This window comes from Antechinus flavipes, chromosome 6 (genome assembly GCF_016432865.1).
Source record: "Antechinus flavipes isolate AdamAnt ecotype Samford, QLD, Australia chromosome 6, AdamAnt_v2, whole genome shotgun sequence".
Taxonomy (NCBI): Eukaryota; Metazoa; Chordata; class Mammalia; order Dasyuromorphia; family Dasyuridae; genus Antechinus; species Antechinus flavipes.
Window position 1 is genome coordinate 94,027,230 of NC_067403.1, and position 15,614 is coordinate 94,042,843.

Here is a 15,614-nt window from a genome sequence, read left to right on the forward strand (position 1 = left end):
TTCCACGTCAAAATTATTTACAAGTTTTTTTCTATTTTGTTCTGATGATCAGTGTGTTCTGTTAATGGAGAAATGCTGAAATGTATGTTTTAGAACATTTTGTATAATGTATGTAAATTATGTTCCTCTTTTCAGAAATTCCTGACATTGTGAATGCAAAACATCTGAGAACTTTCAGGTAAGTGTGCCTACTACATCTTTAATGTAACTTTTCCCCAGTACATAATTAAGAAAAAGAATTTAATTTCCTTTGAAAAGGGACCTTGCACAACAACAATAACAAAAAGCTTTATCATCCCATTTAAGGAGGAAAATGTTAAGTAGAAAATTATTTTAAAATTTCCCAGAAGTCTTTTTGCTTTTTAAATTGTAACATTGAAACTACCTTATGAATTATGTCAAGGTAGTCAGCGGGCAGCTCTTGATGTCAAAGTTCCCTATTTTATAAGAAGACAATAGTAACTGACATTTACATATCATTTTTTGAGTTTATGAATTATATAAATTTTATTCTTATATTATCATTATAAATTGGGACAGAATTGGTAAATTAAATTAAATTCAAATTCCCAGAATTTTTGAGTGTCATCTTTATCATAGTTCTCTTTGTAATGTTTCTTCATGATTTTAGAATCTTATCACTGAATAAATGGTTGTACTAGGAAAAACAAATCCTAAAGATTGATTGCTATAGAAAATTGATAAATTGTCAGCAATGAGGCAACTATTCAAAGGGTTCCTTTTTTTTTTTTTTTAAGAAATTTATATATTTCAGTTGTTCAAGCTTTTTGAAAATGAATTACATTCTTGTAAGAATTACAGTCGAAGAATGTTCCATTCATTGTTTTATCTCTGGCATAGATCCAGAATGCATGCTGTTATTTTATTATTAAAAATCAGTAGGTCTGAAGTTCCATATTAATTAAGGCATAAATTAATGCTACTTGATGATACCCTGCCACCCCATTCTCCCAACATTTAGCTAGCTGAATTTCCTAGTATCAAAACTGTTTTATAGCATTTTAAACTGTTTGACTAATAATGATTTTTAAAAATTCCTCTGGTCATAAGATCACAGATCTACAGCTGAGAAGGGCTGCAGAATCTGTGTCACTTGCCTTGCATTCACTCAGCTAGTAAGGCGGCATTTACATGTTATCTGACTCTAGATTCAGTAGTCATATTTGAAAAGTTGTCATCCATCCTGTGCTTTGAAGACTTCAGGCATCTGGGGATGGTGGGACAGATATTACTTCTAAGATAGCCCGTTCTTTTCACTTTTGGAAAGCCCTGTACTTTTAGCAGTTATTTCTAGTATCCCTACCTCATGGAATCAAGCAGAACATGTCTCATTCTCCTTTCTTATGATACTTTTTCACATACTTAGAATCAGATTTAGAGATGAAAAGACCTCTCGAGACCTTCTTGGATAGTTCTCGTATTTAATTTGTTTGGATTATTTTTCCTCTATCTCAGATACAACTGTTCTGTGCCTTAGATGAGAGTTTTGTGAATTGCTGTAGCTCATATATCTATCACCCCATGAATCTTCAAGAGTCTTCAGTGATGATCTTCTCTGTAATTAGATTGGCTTGTCCTTACACAGAAAGCATATCTTCTGTCACTGGGCCCATATTCAAATCCGTTCCAACTTTGTAGAATCTGCTAGAGCAGTGGACTACTGGTAAAGTTGTTAGAAACTTCAGAGTTTAGTCTCAAACGAGATCTCAAATGGTCTCATTGATTTGGAGGTTTCTTCCAGGGATGTATAGTGTAAACTATACATATGTGGCCCAATGTATGGTGTTCTTTTTTGTATCTTTTTATAACTGAAATAAGATGTACCTAACATGTTGTAGTCTTTATCTGCACATCACAAGGATAGTTAGTGTGGTCTTTAGAAAATAGTCTTGGTCTGCTGCTGAAATTATATATAATTGAAGTCTTTCCAACATTGTAGAATCTCAGTCAATTCTCATAGAGCTTTTGAAAACTTATTATAACTCACACACAAAAAACCCCCTATGTTTCCTGAATGTTTAGCATATGAATGATTGAAAAATAAACATTTATTATGTGCTAAGCATTGTGGTAAGTGTTAAGGATACAAACAGAAAAAGCTATGTAGTTTTTGCTCTTAAGGAGAGAGTTCATACTCAAATTAGCTAAGACATGTGAATATTGAACTGCAGGGTTTATAGAAAAACCTAATAGTGGATTGGATGACAATTAGTAGAAGTAATGTCATTGCCAGATGAAACAATAGATACCAAAGTCTAGAAAATCTTAGGAGAGAGTGGCAAGATGAATGATAAGGTCTGGTGGTTCTCTCATCTGATCTGAAGGAAATGAGTTTGCTGACTTTCTCATTTAAAACCCTTTGAGTAGTCATGGAGCTCAGACAAAGGGTATGAAAAAGTTAGTATTCTTTCTCTCTATCTCCACATGCATACATCTGGCTATCTAAAATTATAACTGTGAACCTATGCCAGAAATTGTGGAGGGCTGGGAATAAAAATATAAGAAGTGAGACAATCTCTGTCCTCTATGAGTTTACATTCTAATAGAGAAAATCAATATATATAATGGGACAGTGGCCAGAGAAAGTTACTTTGATTGGGGAAGTTAAAGAGAAATACAGTTAGAGCAATTGATTGACATTTTTTTAAAATGTTGTGTTTTTTTTTAAATGGTTTTTTTTTTTTTAAATGGTTGTGTTGAGAGAAATTATAACATTGTATAATTGGGAAGATTTGGGGCTTAAGATTTTTATGAAGCTGTGTGAACTCGTCAGTTTATTTAATTTTTTTTTACCAAATTATTTAATCTAAGACTCAGTTTCCTCATCTGTAAAGGGGTTAGCTCTACTAATTTCTCAGGTCTCTTCTAATTCTAAATCTGTGTTCCCATACTGAGATTAAACATGAAAATTATTTATTAAACACAGGTTTGTTGCTCCACTAATTGCTGAAAACAAAAACATCTCTTCCAATGGAAACACATATATTGAATATAAATTCTAACATGTATTGTACAAGTATATAAATACTAATGGTACAACAACCATTGTTGATAAGTTCACTAACAGTATTGTAAACTGTGTTATATTTAGGACACAATATTATTGAAAGAGTTTGTTTTCTACGTTTTCTTAAAAGGTCTGACCTATGTTACTTTCCTACTTGGTGATGTGACATTCTGTTGGCTAAAATTCTCTTTAATACTTTTTTCCCCAAAAAAATACATGAAAAGATAGTTTTCAACATTCGCCCTTGCAAAACATCATGGTGTTGGATAAAATTTCAATGATCACTCTAGCATTTAAAGCCTTTCTCAATCTGGCTCCAATCTATCTTTATAAACTGACTTTCATATTTCACACATACTGCATTCTAGCAAAATTGTTACTTATCCTTCATACTGTGTGTTCTTTCTGCTACCCATATGATTTTTTGTGGGCAGCTTTCCATGATAAGAAAGAACATATTCTCTCCTCACTTATGAGTCTTAGCAGCTAGTGTTCAGAATTTCCAATTAGTGAGATTACACTAGGTTGCATGCTATATGAGTCTTCTCTTTTTTTCCAACTTAAGTTATTTTTGCTGTTTTCAAGTTTCAAGAGAAGTATTTTATTAAACACAGTAGTGGGGAATACATAGATAGGCTTCTGTAAATGAACATAGCAGCATTATATTTAGAGTTTATATAGTTAGGGGACTTAGAATGTCTTCTTTCCATATATTTAGAATCACTGATTTCAACTTGTGTCCTTTTGTAGATGCCTTAGTCCACAAAACCCTGGGGGAGGTGGGAGAATGCTTTGATTATGACAGAACAGAGAAGACAAGGCCAGCTGGGTATCCTCCCTGATGCTTTTCTACCCTGCTGCTGGTAAAATGATATAGCCAAGTGTTGGTATTACAGCTGTCCTAACCTATATGAAGGAGAAAATTCAAAAGGATAGAAACTACTCTGTTTTGGGGGAATTGCTATTCTTCAGTATACACTTATATTTTTCTTTGTGGTATTTTCACATTTGCAAATATTGATTATTTTCTGTTTTCTCTGTACTCTTTCATCTAGGGAATGGGATGGTGATCTGAAGAAGCTGCCAAATATTAAGATGAGAAAATTTTGTGCTAATGATGGAATTTCCAACAAGGATAAGAAGAAAGATATTGTGCCTACAGAGGTAGACTTGGAGGAAATAGACAGCCAAAGCCAAGATGAATCAGATGACACTGATGAGGAAATGCTTGAGGTGGCCTAATTCTAATTGATCTGATTGAACAAGAAATAATTACATTAAAGTACTCTTAAACATTGCTGGTAAATATTATGTTCATACAGATTTATAGAATCTCTCCTATTTTGGCCTGTAAAGTAATATTTGTTGTGCTGTTTTTAAAAGAATATGTTAGGTCATATTTGAAAAAGAGTGATTATTTTAAATTAGCAAGAAAAGAATTGCCTCCTACTGACTCTTACTTGAATGTATCAGGATAAGGAAAAAGGAATTGGCATATCAAGTCTCTACTTTTTTGTCATTTAGAATATCAGAAGTGGAAAAGACCTCCAGGTTCTTTTGTCTTATACTCTTACTATTTTGGAATGTCTTCTACAACGTCCCTTTAATTGGTCACCAATTCTCTTGCCAAAGAACTCTAGTGATTCAGTTGTTTTGAGAATAAGCTTGATCCACATAACCTTAGCTTTCATTGTTGAGGAAATCTTTCCTTATATCAGGCTTCATCTTTTACTCCCATTACTTCTGATTCTGTTTCTGCCTTCTAGCTTAGCACAATGAAACCCATTCCTTTTTATCATGATAGTTTCTAAAAATTATTCTTGAAGTGAGGCTCTTTCTCACATTTTTTGGTTAGGTGTAAAAACTTGTTTCCTTGATGTGTATATGTGTACTTTAGAAGCCCGGAGTAGCATTTCACTCTAGTCATGACAAACTGAACCCTTTCATCATTATACCACCCTCTCCTTTTATTAGAAGTAAAAAGAAATATGCTGTGTAGAAAGAAAACATTCATCACTGACATATTAATTTTGCTTTCACAACCAAAGAAAGTGAAAAAATTAATAAGAACCACTAGTGTCTTTTTATATTAATTCCCCCTCTTGCTAAATTAATCTGTTTTATAAATGGGGCATAAATGAATTAGGGTTGCATTTTCTGGCTGGTTTGTGATTTTCCTGATTTCCCATCATGAAGTATGATAGATCTTTCCATAGCAACAGCAGTCTTAAAAAATGGAAAGAATATATAGATAAGTATTTTCTTCTAAGAGATGGAATAAATTGACAGTATGACTTCCTTCAGAATTAAGAGAAATATAGACATTTGCTGGGAAAATGAGGTTATTTAGTGTTATTACTTAGAAATGTACATTTATTTCATTTGTAATATAAGTAAATTGTTCAGGGAAAAAACAGGTTGAGAGATTTCTTTTTGTTAATGTTTAAAATACATCCCTTATGATGGCTAAAAATAAAATTTATTTTTATATTGCAGGTCCTTTTGTTCTTTGTGGTACAGTCCATTCTTATTTCATTAACTTAAGTTAAAGGAATGATTATATTATTGCATAAACATTTCAAATTTTCCAAGTCAATGGAAACTTTGTATTATCAAAATGAGCCTTGTAGTAACTGATCATAGTTTCTCCATCTTCATTAGGAATGAATGGGAAGTGTCTTTTTTTTCCATGCTTTTTGTCTCTAGTCTGTAAACTAAATCTACCCTTTGTGAGAAAACATTAATCTTCTCTAGTACTAATAGAGACTTAACTGGTGCAGTTTGAATGGCATGCTTATTTTACATAACATTTTAATTTTTTTAGATTAGTTGAGCATGCTTTTCCTAAATGCAGAAACTTTTTTTTTTTTGGGGGGGGGGGGAATAAACTTTCAGGTGTCGAAAAGTACTTTTATCACTGAAATTGTATATTTAATTTTAAGTGTTTTAGGCTATGAACTTTCTCCAGATTCCCCTCTCCCTTCTCTTTATATACTAATTGATATAGTGTTTTTCCTCCTTTTCACACTCTTCTTTCCCTGGAAACCAATGTTCAACTGAGAGAAACCTGAAGAATGCTGAAATGTTTCAGGTAAGAACCCATAGAAATGGGAACAAACAAATTTGATTAAATTAGATTAAAAAAAATAAAGAGAACTTCAAAGATTCAGGTCACTTTTTTTTAATATACAAACTTTCTTCCACAGATATTTTCTTGTCCTTCATTTTCTTACTTAGTACACGTTAGTTCACAAAACATCTAATTGTTTATGCAAGATAACTGGGTAAAACCAAAGTAACACAAATGCCCAATCTCAAGAATTGCACACAACCAGAATATTCTTTTATTTGTGTAAGTGCAGTGTTCACTTTCAGAATGGGCTTTCTTCAGATGTGGAGGAAACACTGTAGCCCAAAATAACAGTACTTCCATTCAGCTTGGTGGGTATGTGAAATAGCACCATTGGGCTGATTTAAGAAATGAATAAAACTGCTTTCACCCTTCTTGGTTAAACTGCAACCCCTGAAGAATCCGAGTTTTTTAAAAAAATTAAAAGGTCCATTTCTCCCCAAAAATCTTTGCAGAGAATCAAGGAAAAATAAAATTCATGTCAATACAGACAACTGAAATAATCCATAGTTTCTAAGTCAGTGTTACTTTCCCCTAATATTTTTCTCATTGCAGTGAGCTCATTTTCCCAAACAAAATATAGACAATTGTAGGTACTTAAGGCACCTTTTGCAAAAAAAGAAAGAAAGAAAGAAAGAAAAAGAAAATAATAAAAAAAATCACAAATGTTTGCAGAAGGTAGCTATGTAAAGTGCAGTTTAGACTGAATTAATTCTGGAGCCTTCTTTTAAAGATAACTCATTCTATTCTTCAGCAGCCTTCATCTTTTTCCCTCTATTTTTCCTGCTCTCCTAGTCATCTTCTCCCCCCTTCTCCTACTCTTGTATTTTTCTGTTACATTGGATGAATTAACTTTTAGGCTCTGTTTTTTTGGAGGTTTATTCATGTTATTAAACTCATGATCCACAATCTCAATAGAAGGGAAAGGGCCATCCATTTAATTTTTCCATGATATGCATAATACTTTAGTGGTAAAATTCTGTGGGCTTACACTATTAATAAGACCCAAAATGACTATTTCCCCAACTGAAAAGAATCAAAGTTTTGAATGAGAGCTGATAGCTGGTTATTTAATTTTAGTTCCATTTTACTTTATATCTATCTATATAAATATATGAAAAAAAAATTTAATGCTCTTTTCTAGGGAATTTTTTTTTTTTTTGGCAACATTATTTTCAGTCTCTAGAGCAGCAATTCATGAGTTCAAAAACAACTATCAAATACAGAAAAGAGTAGGACCCTCCATTGGAAGGTCTATATGCATCATTACTGTACAAAAGAATAAACCTTTAATACTAGATGCTTAATTTGTGTAGTTCTTTCGGACTGAAAGATAATTAGACACTGTGTGATAATTGCACAAGGAATCTGAATCAAAAATGTTTTGGGGGTTAATGAAAGTACTGCATAGAGAGAAACTACAGAACAAAACATTAAGGTTACCACCTTTTGTGCTATGTTTTCTTGGTACAGTAACCTTAAATCCTATTTTGTTAACCTGTCATATTTTTCCTATTAAAAATACTCAGTGCCCTCCACCCCATTGGGAATTTTTTTTTTTTTTTTTTTTTTTTTTAAAGCATTAAGCATAACCTTGAATCCATGAGGCCTTATTTTACTGCCTCATCTTATGGTGGTTTGGATTGTGCATATGGCTGTGATGGCTATCTTTGTAAAGAGATTGCTTTAATTTTGTTTGGGGTGGTTATTATAGAAATAATCTGTGCCCTCTAGGTGAAAACAGTGATATTCAAAATGTTTTTCAGATGAAATATTTCTCTGAAAATGCCTTTTATCATTGCTAATCTATGTGGACAAACTGGACTGTTTTATATAAAGCCCAGAAAATGAGTTAGAAAATTGAAGCAAGATTAATACTTTTGTGTGAAACCCATCGTTAAGCTTCTCAAAGCTAGTGTTAAAAGTCATGGATTCACCTTAAAGCTTTGGATGAAAAATTTTAGAGTAACTTAATTACAAGATTTTAGTTCTTTAAAGGCCCAGGTTTTTAAAAAATACAACTGATCATGCCTGTGTCTATGCATAGTTGGTGCATTTCATTTCCACCCATATTATTTTATCTGCTTGCTTCCTCATCTCATACCCTCCACACCACTTTGCAGAGCAATGATTTATACAGACTTGGTCCTATGACAATCAGAAAACCATTACGTTTTGCTGCTGTGTATATACATGAATACATTAAAAAAACAAAAAACCCAACAAATTGTTCATCATACTTAGTACTTCTAGGAATTGGGATCGTTTAGATTCTGGAGACAGCTACTAGCAGTTAACATAGTCCATCTCCTCCCTGGAAGGGATTTTGTTTTCTTCTTCCTATGACAAAATCCATGAACCACAAGAACATAGAAGAGATTCGGGTAATTACAAATTGCATCAGTGTGATAACCAGACTTGTGCAAACCATGCACTGGTTCTTATGGCCACTATGGCTGTCTTGCCACAATAATAAATATGACAATTAACAGAAGCAAATCACAAACCTCTTTTTTTTCCTTTTTTATGTGGGACATCTTTCTTTGAGCACACCATTACACCTGTGATCAATAATCTAGTTCACCGCAATGTCATTCACACTTTAGTTTTACATGAATATGCAAAGAGTATCAATAACAATTGAGCTGCCAAGCCTACAGAGCTCCATTTTTTGAGAGTGGGATTCACCAAAATCAACAGAGCAGAGACACTGGTCTTTTAAAAGGTTAGATGCTCTGTCATCACCGTCCTAACAACTTGTCTGGGTGCTACTTGATAGGCTGTATAAAACTTTATAATATTAGGCTTTTAGTTGTAGAACCAAAAGCAACTTTAAATTGGATTTTCCACTCCCAGAAGCTTTGGAGAAGCAGAGGCTGATTATTTCTGTCATTTTATATAATATTGTAGCTTGCATTTTGTTTATAACCTGTTGAAGGATTGTACTTTCTTTAACCATTCAAGCAAGGCTTGGATTGAACTAAATTTAATGCTTTGTAAGAATCATACTCTTGTGAATCCTTTTAATACAATAAACAGTGAAGCTTCTGTTCTAAAAAAAATTCAGACACTGTATTAAAATCCAAGGCATGGTCATCTCTGTTTTGGTGACTGCAGAGAAAACACAGGACCAAGAAGTTGGCTTGAATTTTGGTTGGCATTTGCATGAAAGATAAAACAAAAAAAATATTTCAAAACTCTGTTCTTCATAAATATTTGTTGAATATCATCCCAAAAATGTTTCATCATACACAATTGAATGTGTATTGCATCTATTTCTAACTCATGCAGCTGTCAAAACAATCAGGCTCCAGGGTAGCTGTAAAAATCTATTTACCGTCAAAGTGTGAAGTCTCAGAAAAATATGCATCCTTTATAGAATTATAGAATTTTACTAATGGAAGGGACGTTAGAAATCACATAGCCCATCCTGTTTAAAGTCTGTTCCTGATTTGATTTAGGACTAATGCAAGCAACTTTTAAGGATTTTAAGCCAGATGTATTTGCTATTCCCCGTCAGTATGAAGATGAAATCTTTGTCAGAAAAAACCCTAGAAATAATAATACACATTGAAATTCAAGTTTTTATCCTTCCCCCACTTTCCTCTTGTTATGGTGACCAGTGATGAATTTCCAGTTAGCTTCTTGATGTTTGTATTAAAAAGCATACCTTGTCACAAAGAGTCTTTCAGAAAGGACTTTATACATACGTGTCCACATCCCACTCTAGGCCCAGCTTTGTGGGAACCTGATCATTTGCTTATTTCATCTGATGCAGCTTTCTTTTCTTTTGTTGGAAGGAAAGTAAGGAGTAGTTAGCTAGGGTTGGGATGGGGAAACAATGCAAAATCACTTCTGCTCTCGAGTCACTGAGGGCTGGAAAACTTTTCAGATTCTGGTGAAACAAGGTCAGCTGGTTCTATCAGACCGGTATGACTTCTGGGGTTCCACTCTCTGTGGTCAGCAGTACATTTGTACCTGTTTGTGACACAGGCACCACTACAGCATCCTTGATGTCTGTGTTCACGTGACAGGGGAGGTTCTTCTCCAGCTTTTTGGCAGTATCAGGGCAGTTCTGCACAAAGATCACACGGTTGTAGGCTTTCAACCTGCGCCACAGCTGCACATAGACTTTGCACTGCACATACATGAAGACGAGGCCTCCTGTGAAGCCAATGGCTACCACAACCAGTTTTGTCCAGAATGGCCATTCAAGGACACCTTTAAAGTAGGAAAAAAAAAATTAGTCTCTGTGTAATTCAAATCATCTTTCCTAACTGAGAAAGGCTGAACAAATACGCTGGTATTGGCTAGATGTGACTAATATTAGCAAGACAAAGTACCTTTTGATTCAGAATACCCATATGTGCATCTTTGATCATTTTCACCTATCACTGATGTTGGGAAGTCTTGTTAGTGATCTATAACAGTCCAAAATGAAAGTGCTTATATTTTACTGAATACATACAGCATGCACCCAGGTGAGTAAATACAAAATAATTTTTGGAGGGGGAAGTGCTAACAACTGGATGAGAAAGAATTTGATATAGAAGGATTTTGTGTAGGAGGTGATACCTAAGCACAGCCTCAAAAGGAGCTAGGGAATCAAAGAAATGGAAATAATAATAATAATAAATAAGGAGAGAATAGTCCATTCATGGGTACAGAAGCAAGAAATGGGAGTGTTACATGTGGAGAACAAGTAGGGCAGTTTGGTTAAAATATGAAGTATATGAAGGAAATAAAGTTTAAATTAACCTGGAAAAAAAAGATAAGCTAGATTGTGGTGGGCTTTAAATGCCAAATATAATAATATGCATTTTATCCCATAAGTAGTAGAGAACTACTGAAATTTGTTGAGCAGGAGAGTGTCATGATCACACTTGTACTGTATCAATTAGTCAAGTGTGTGAGGATGAATTGGAGAGAGGGAACACAGAAAATGAGACAAATGAGGAGGGGATTCCAAACATAGAGGGATAAGAAAACTCGGGTGACTGAAACGATCGAAGTGTCTTCGGTAGGCAAAGGAGAAAGTGAAGAAGAGGGGTTGGTGACTTAAATGGTTCTGATGTATACATGTCAAGTGTCCAGTGGACATTTTGTGTCAGACAAGAACTCAGGAAAGAGATGAGGGTTGGATAGAGATGATAGTTGAATCCATAAGAATTTTGGAATTCAACAAGGGAAAGGAAAGAACCCAGGATGGAGTCTTTGGTGTACACATTGACCCTGATCAAGCAAAAGAGACTAAGAAAAAGTGGTCTGGCATCTAAGGAAATCAGAAGAGTTCAATGTCACAGAAATCTTGTGAGGAAGCTCCTGGCAGGCAAGAATTGTCTGTTGTGCCCTTTTTGTATCCATGACTCTTGTATATAAGTGGACTTAAAAGTCTGGAGGTATAGGTGGTTGAAAATACTCATAGAAATCCAGATCTTGTTTATGTTATCATTTGATTCAGATTCACTGGATGTAGAATGCTGCCACCCTTCCGTCCCTCCAACTTTAGTTTTTCTCTGGGTGTAGATGAATGAAACTGATTTGGAGTTGACCTACTGACCTAGAATCTTAGTATACCAGAGACAGGAGTAGTAGTTCCACTACTTTTGTGGCAATGCTAATAATAGAGCAGAATCATAGATAATTCAGAACCACAGAACTTTTAAGATTGTAATTTTTATTCAATATTCACATAATAAACAACAATTAAGCACTTAGTCTGTGTAATATACTAATGTGCTGAGGACTAGAGATGGTACATGACCAAATAAAAATGAATTAAATTAAAACAAACACATAAGAGTATAAAGACTCTAGGATCAAAGTTCTTTCAGGATCAAATAGGAGAGGGAATGCTTTTGATTTCCATAGAGGACAAGAAATTTCACTTACATCTTTAAGGACAGGGACAAGTACCGTTTACATTTTTATTCATTTGTGTTTTTTTCTCCCAAAATACTATGACCACTAAACTGTTTAAGAAGATAAATTATTTTTTTCTAAAAGGGTATAGGGCTTAGTGGACTTGCTGAACTTGAGGGTGTGTTGAAATTGGTCCTCAGGCATTTAAGCTTTCTGTTTGAGTCCATAACTTCTGATCTTAGGTTTACTTGTCTTTAGGGATGATATCTGAACTGCCTACTTTGAAGGATGTTGGGAGCCAAGTACTTTTTTTCATTGATCCAAATGAACCACAGACTAATATCTAGGAAGTATGAAAAATAGACAAAATTCATTAATCAAAGGTCTGACTATACTTAAGATGTACAAACATCATCTACATATAACAATTGTTTTAATACTTGTCCAGCAGTCAGATTTTGGAAGGGAAGGGCAACTGCCTGAAAAGTACCTAATAGGAAGCCCATTTCTTGATAAAATTAAAGAAATGTAACTAATCTGAGTTTCCAATTCATGCAGAGACTATTAACATCTTAGTATTATTGAAATTTGAGAAGTTGAAACAGTAACAAGATGGGTTATTTAATTTTCTCTGGTGATAATATCAACAAATCACATAAGGCAATAATTTGTAGCATTCTAAGATCATTGAGTATAGAGGCATCTCTGCAAGATTTATGTAGATGATAACTAGATCTTTAGGTGATGGTAATGACGGCCTGAACTAAATTGGCAGCTAGGAGAGTACAGAGAAGGATCTGCATATATGTAGTGAATTGTTGGGAATAATGCTGTGGTTTGGACATGTCGGGTCTTCAGAGGATCTAGTTTAAAATGCCCAGTTTGAAGTGCATGCAAGAGACTGGGGCAAGATACAAAGATCTGTGAGTCTTTCTCATCAAGGAAACTGATGAGATCACTAAGAGAGAATGTAAAGAGAAGAGAAGAGCTTTTTAAGGATATTATGGAGGCCATGAACTAGTAAAGGAAACTTGAGAGAAGTTTAGAGGGGAGAATTAGAAGAAGATCCATAGAAGAAAGAATTAAGGAAGAGGCTGGTCAGCAGTGTCAGATATAGCAGATGTGTACATAAGAATGAGAACCGACAAAACACTATCAAATTGGACAACTAAGAGTTTATTCTTTATGCATTTTGTACATATATTATTTCCAAACTCTCCCATGCTAGAATTAGAATGTGAGTTCCTTCCACTGTTTTTGTTCTTTTTTTTTTTCTTGTGTAAAAGTAAGAGTTTAACAAATAGCTTGTTGGTTAAGTTAATATTAGCAAAGATCACTTTGCATCCTTTCATTTCGAAAGGATGGATGAATACATTAAAGTTTTGAGAATTTAGAAGAAAAGGAGTTGGTTCCAGAGGGATATATCTTTTTTCAGTATAATACAATGGAGATCAGTTAGAGAGAGAAGTGGGTATATATAGCATTCAATTCTTGAACATAACCTTAGAAGTGTCACTGTACCCCATTTTATAGTCAATCAGAAGTTAGGTTGATGTATATTCGTGGAGCCAGGTGAGGCATCATAACATGGTTTTGGAAGTTCTGGCTTGAAATTAATAATGACAAAAAGCATAGGCTGAGAATTGGCCAGGGGAAAAGATGAAGTAGTGTTCATCGTTGAAAAGAATCATTCTGAGTATGAATAAAAGGAAATAAGACTAGCACCAGAGAAACTACTTGAGAGAACAGGAGGAGGTCCAAGGATTGGAAGTCATGCTGAAGATGAGGAGCAGATCCAGGAGAAATAAAGGTTGTGGTAGAGGTGGGGGGAGTGGGGATCCTTGGCATTCAAAATAAGTCTTATGAGGTTTGTAATAGGAAGTGAGGATACAAATGAACTGAGAACCTACATCTCAGAGCTAATTTAGGGCAAGACTAGATAGAGATACAACTCAGGTTTCCTAACTTCCTCAAATCTATACTGCTTGGCTTTCTACTGCTGCCTTTTAATACTTTTATAAACAAGATCCAAATGAATGGATTTGCTAATTGTTTTTGCCTGTTTCAGACCTCAAACATGCTCCTCCTCCCACCCCCTTGGCTTCTTAATCAGTTAGATAGAGCTAAGTAATCCATATTGTGTTATGAAGCAAAAAAAACATTTTGCAAGTTGAAAACACTCTATAATTGCAAGGTGGTAGTGATAATAACCCACTATTCCTTGGTGCCAATGTCAGAATAATGAAGTGGCTACATTACGATGGCATTGCATTTTTTACTTTATTATGTTCTCATTGAATAGATGTGAGCCATGAAATTCTAGAAAAGGTGTCATTAATTAGCTCTAAAAACTTTACAGTTGTACAAAGTCTAATCCCTATCAATAAATTCCAAGAAATAGATGACTATAGATTGCATCTGTGTCAGGGATGATAAATAGATCCATTTTAATTTGGAACTAAAACAAACAAAAAAATTCAATCATATACCAGAAATGACTTTCTAAATTTACATAGTTTTGTTTGTTTGTTTGTTTTTGTTTTCTTTTACCTCCTAATATGTTCAGCTGCAATCTTGGAAAAATGACTTTGTTTTTCTTCTCATGATAGCTCAGGGTCATAAGAAGTACCTAATCAGAAAATGTAATTATCTCATCAGATCTAATTCTAGATATAATTACAGTTACATTCATACCAAAAGCAGATTAAGATTTGTTATATCTCTTCATAACTGTATCTAGGTATGGGAGGTTTTGGTCCAATAACCTGGTTTTGATGGAATGTTGGGTGTGTTTGCATATTTACACAACTTTTCTTAATCAAGAAAATTGAGCTAAAGGCATTTGTTCTAACTTAATAGATGGAAATTATTTTGACTAGTACAACATTTAAAATTGATGGGATTGCACTTAATCTGAATTTGGCCTGAGCAGTTAGGGTAGAAAGCTGATACTTGGGTCTGATGCGATTTTAAGTCTGACCATTCCTCATTCTTTGACTATATACATTTAATTTGCCTGGGTTTCAATTATAAAATGAATGGAATATCAACAAGCCATACTTTAAGAAATAAGCTATTTTAGAGCAGTGAATTTTTCTTAAAAACTAGTAAAATGTGCTGTGTTCTTAAGCTTTAAACTTCACAGTTCTTGATGTTTTATTAATATTTTTCTCTCTGGCACTGCAGATCTATTAGATAGCAGTGTTTCCTTCTGCATTTTGATCTAAAGCTTATTTATCCTGCAGTTCAAATGTATAGTACTTTTTTAAAACCTGTGTTGCCATATTGCAAAAACAGTATTTTTCCTCCCATTATCTGTTTATAACTTGAGTAACTCATAGTTTTTACTGTTCTAAAAACCATCCCCAATGTCAACAGAAAGGGCACATCAAAATACTGATGAGTTTAATTTTCAGGAGTGGTTCAGTATCAGCCTAGAAGAGTATTGCTTCTGCAGTAAAAGCTGGTTTATCTGGCATTATTTCAATTGAACCTCTATTAAATGACACGTCTGCACATTTAAAACACCATGATAACCAGTATGCCAAATGGTGACCCTGAATGAATCATCAGAGAAAGATTTCATTGTGTCCA

At 34.1% G+C, this 15,614-nt stretch overlaps 2 protein-coding genes across 4 annotated transcripts in view; one reads left to right on the forward strand and one right to left on the reverse strand.

Annotated features, from left to right (window-relative positions):
* TMA16 (translation machinery associated 16 homolog) overlaps positions 1 to 5,523 on the forward strand; it is a 78,906-nt gene extending 73,383 nt beyond the window's left edge. The window contains exons 6-7 of the mRNA XM_051967078.1: positions 136 to 178; positions 4,084 to 5,523. Coding sequence (XP_051823038.1) covers positions 136 to 178; positions 4,084 to 4,270 — 230 coding nt within the window. The 3' untranslated portion in view covers positions 4,271 to 5,523. The remainder of the gene's footprint in view (positions 1 to 135; positions 179 to 4,083) is intronic.
* Positions 5,524 to 6,193: 670 nt separating this feature from the next.
* The window catches only part of MARCHF1 (membrane associated ring-CH-type finger 1), a 1,059,500-nt gene continuing 1,050,079 nt past the window's right edge, over positions 6,194 to 15,614 (reverse strand). For all 3 annotated transcript variants that reach the window (XM_051967077.1, XM_051967076.1, XM_051967075.1), the window contains one exon: positions 6,194 to 10,379. In XM_051967077.1, the coding sequence (XP_051823037.1) occupies positions 10,081 to 10,379 (299 nt within the window). In that variant the 3' untranslated portion in view covers positions 6,194 to 10,080. The remainder of the gene's footprint in view (positions 10,380 to 15,614) is intronic.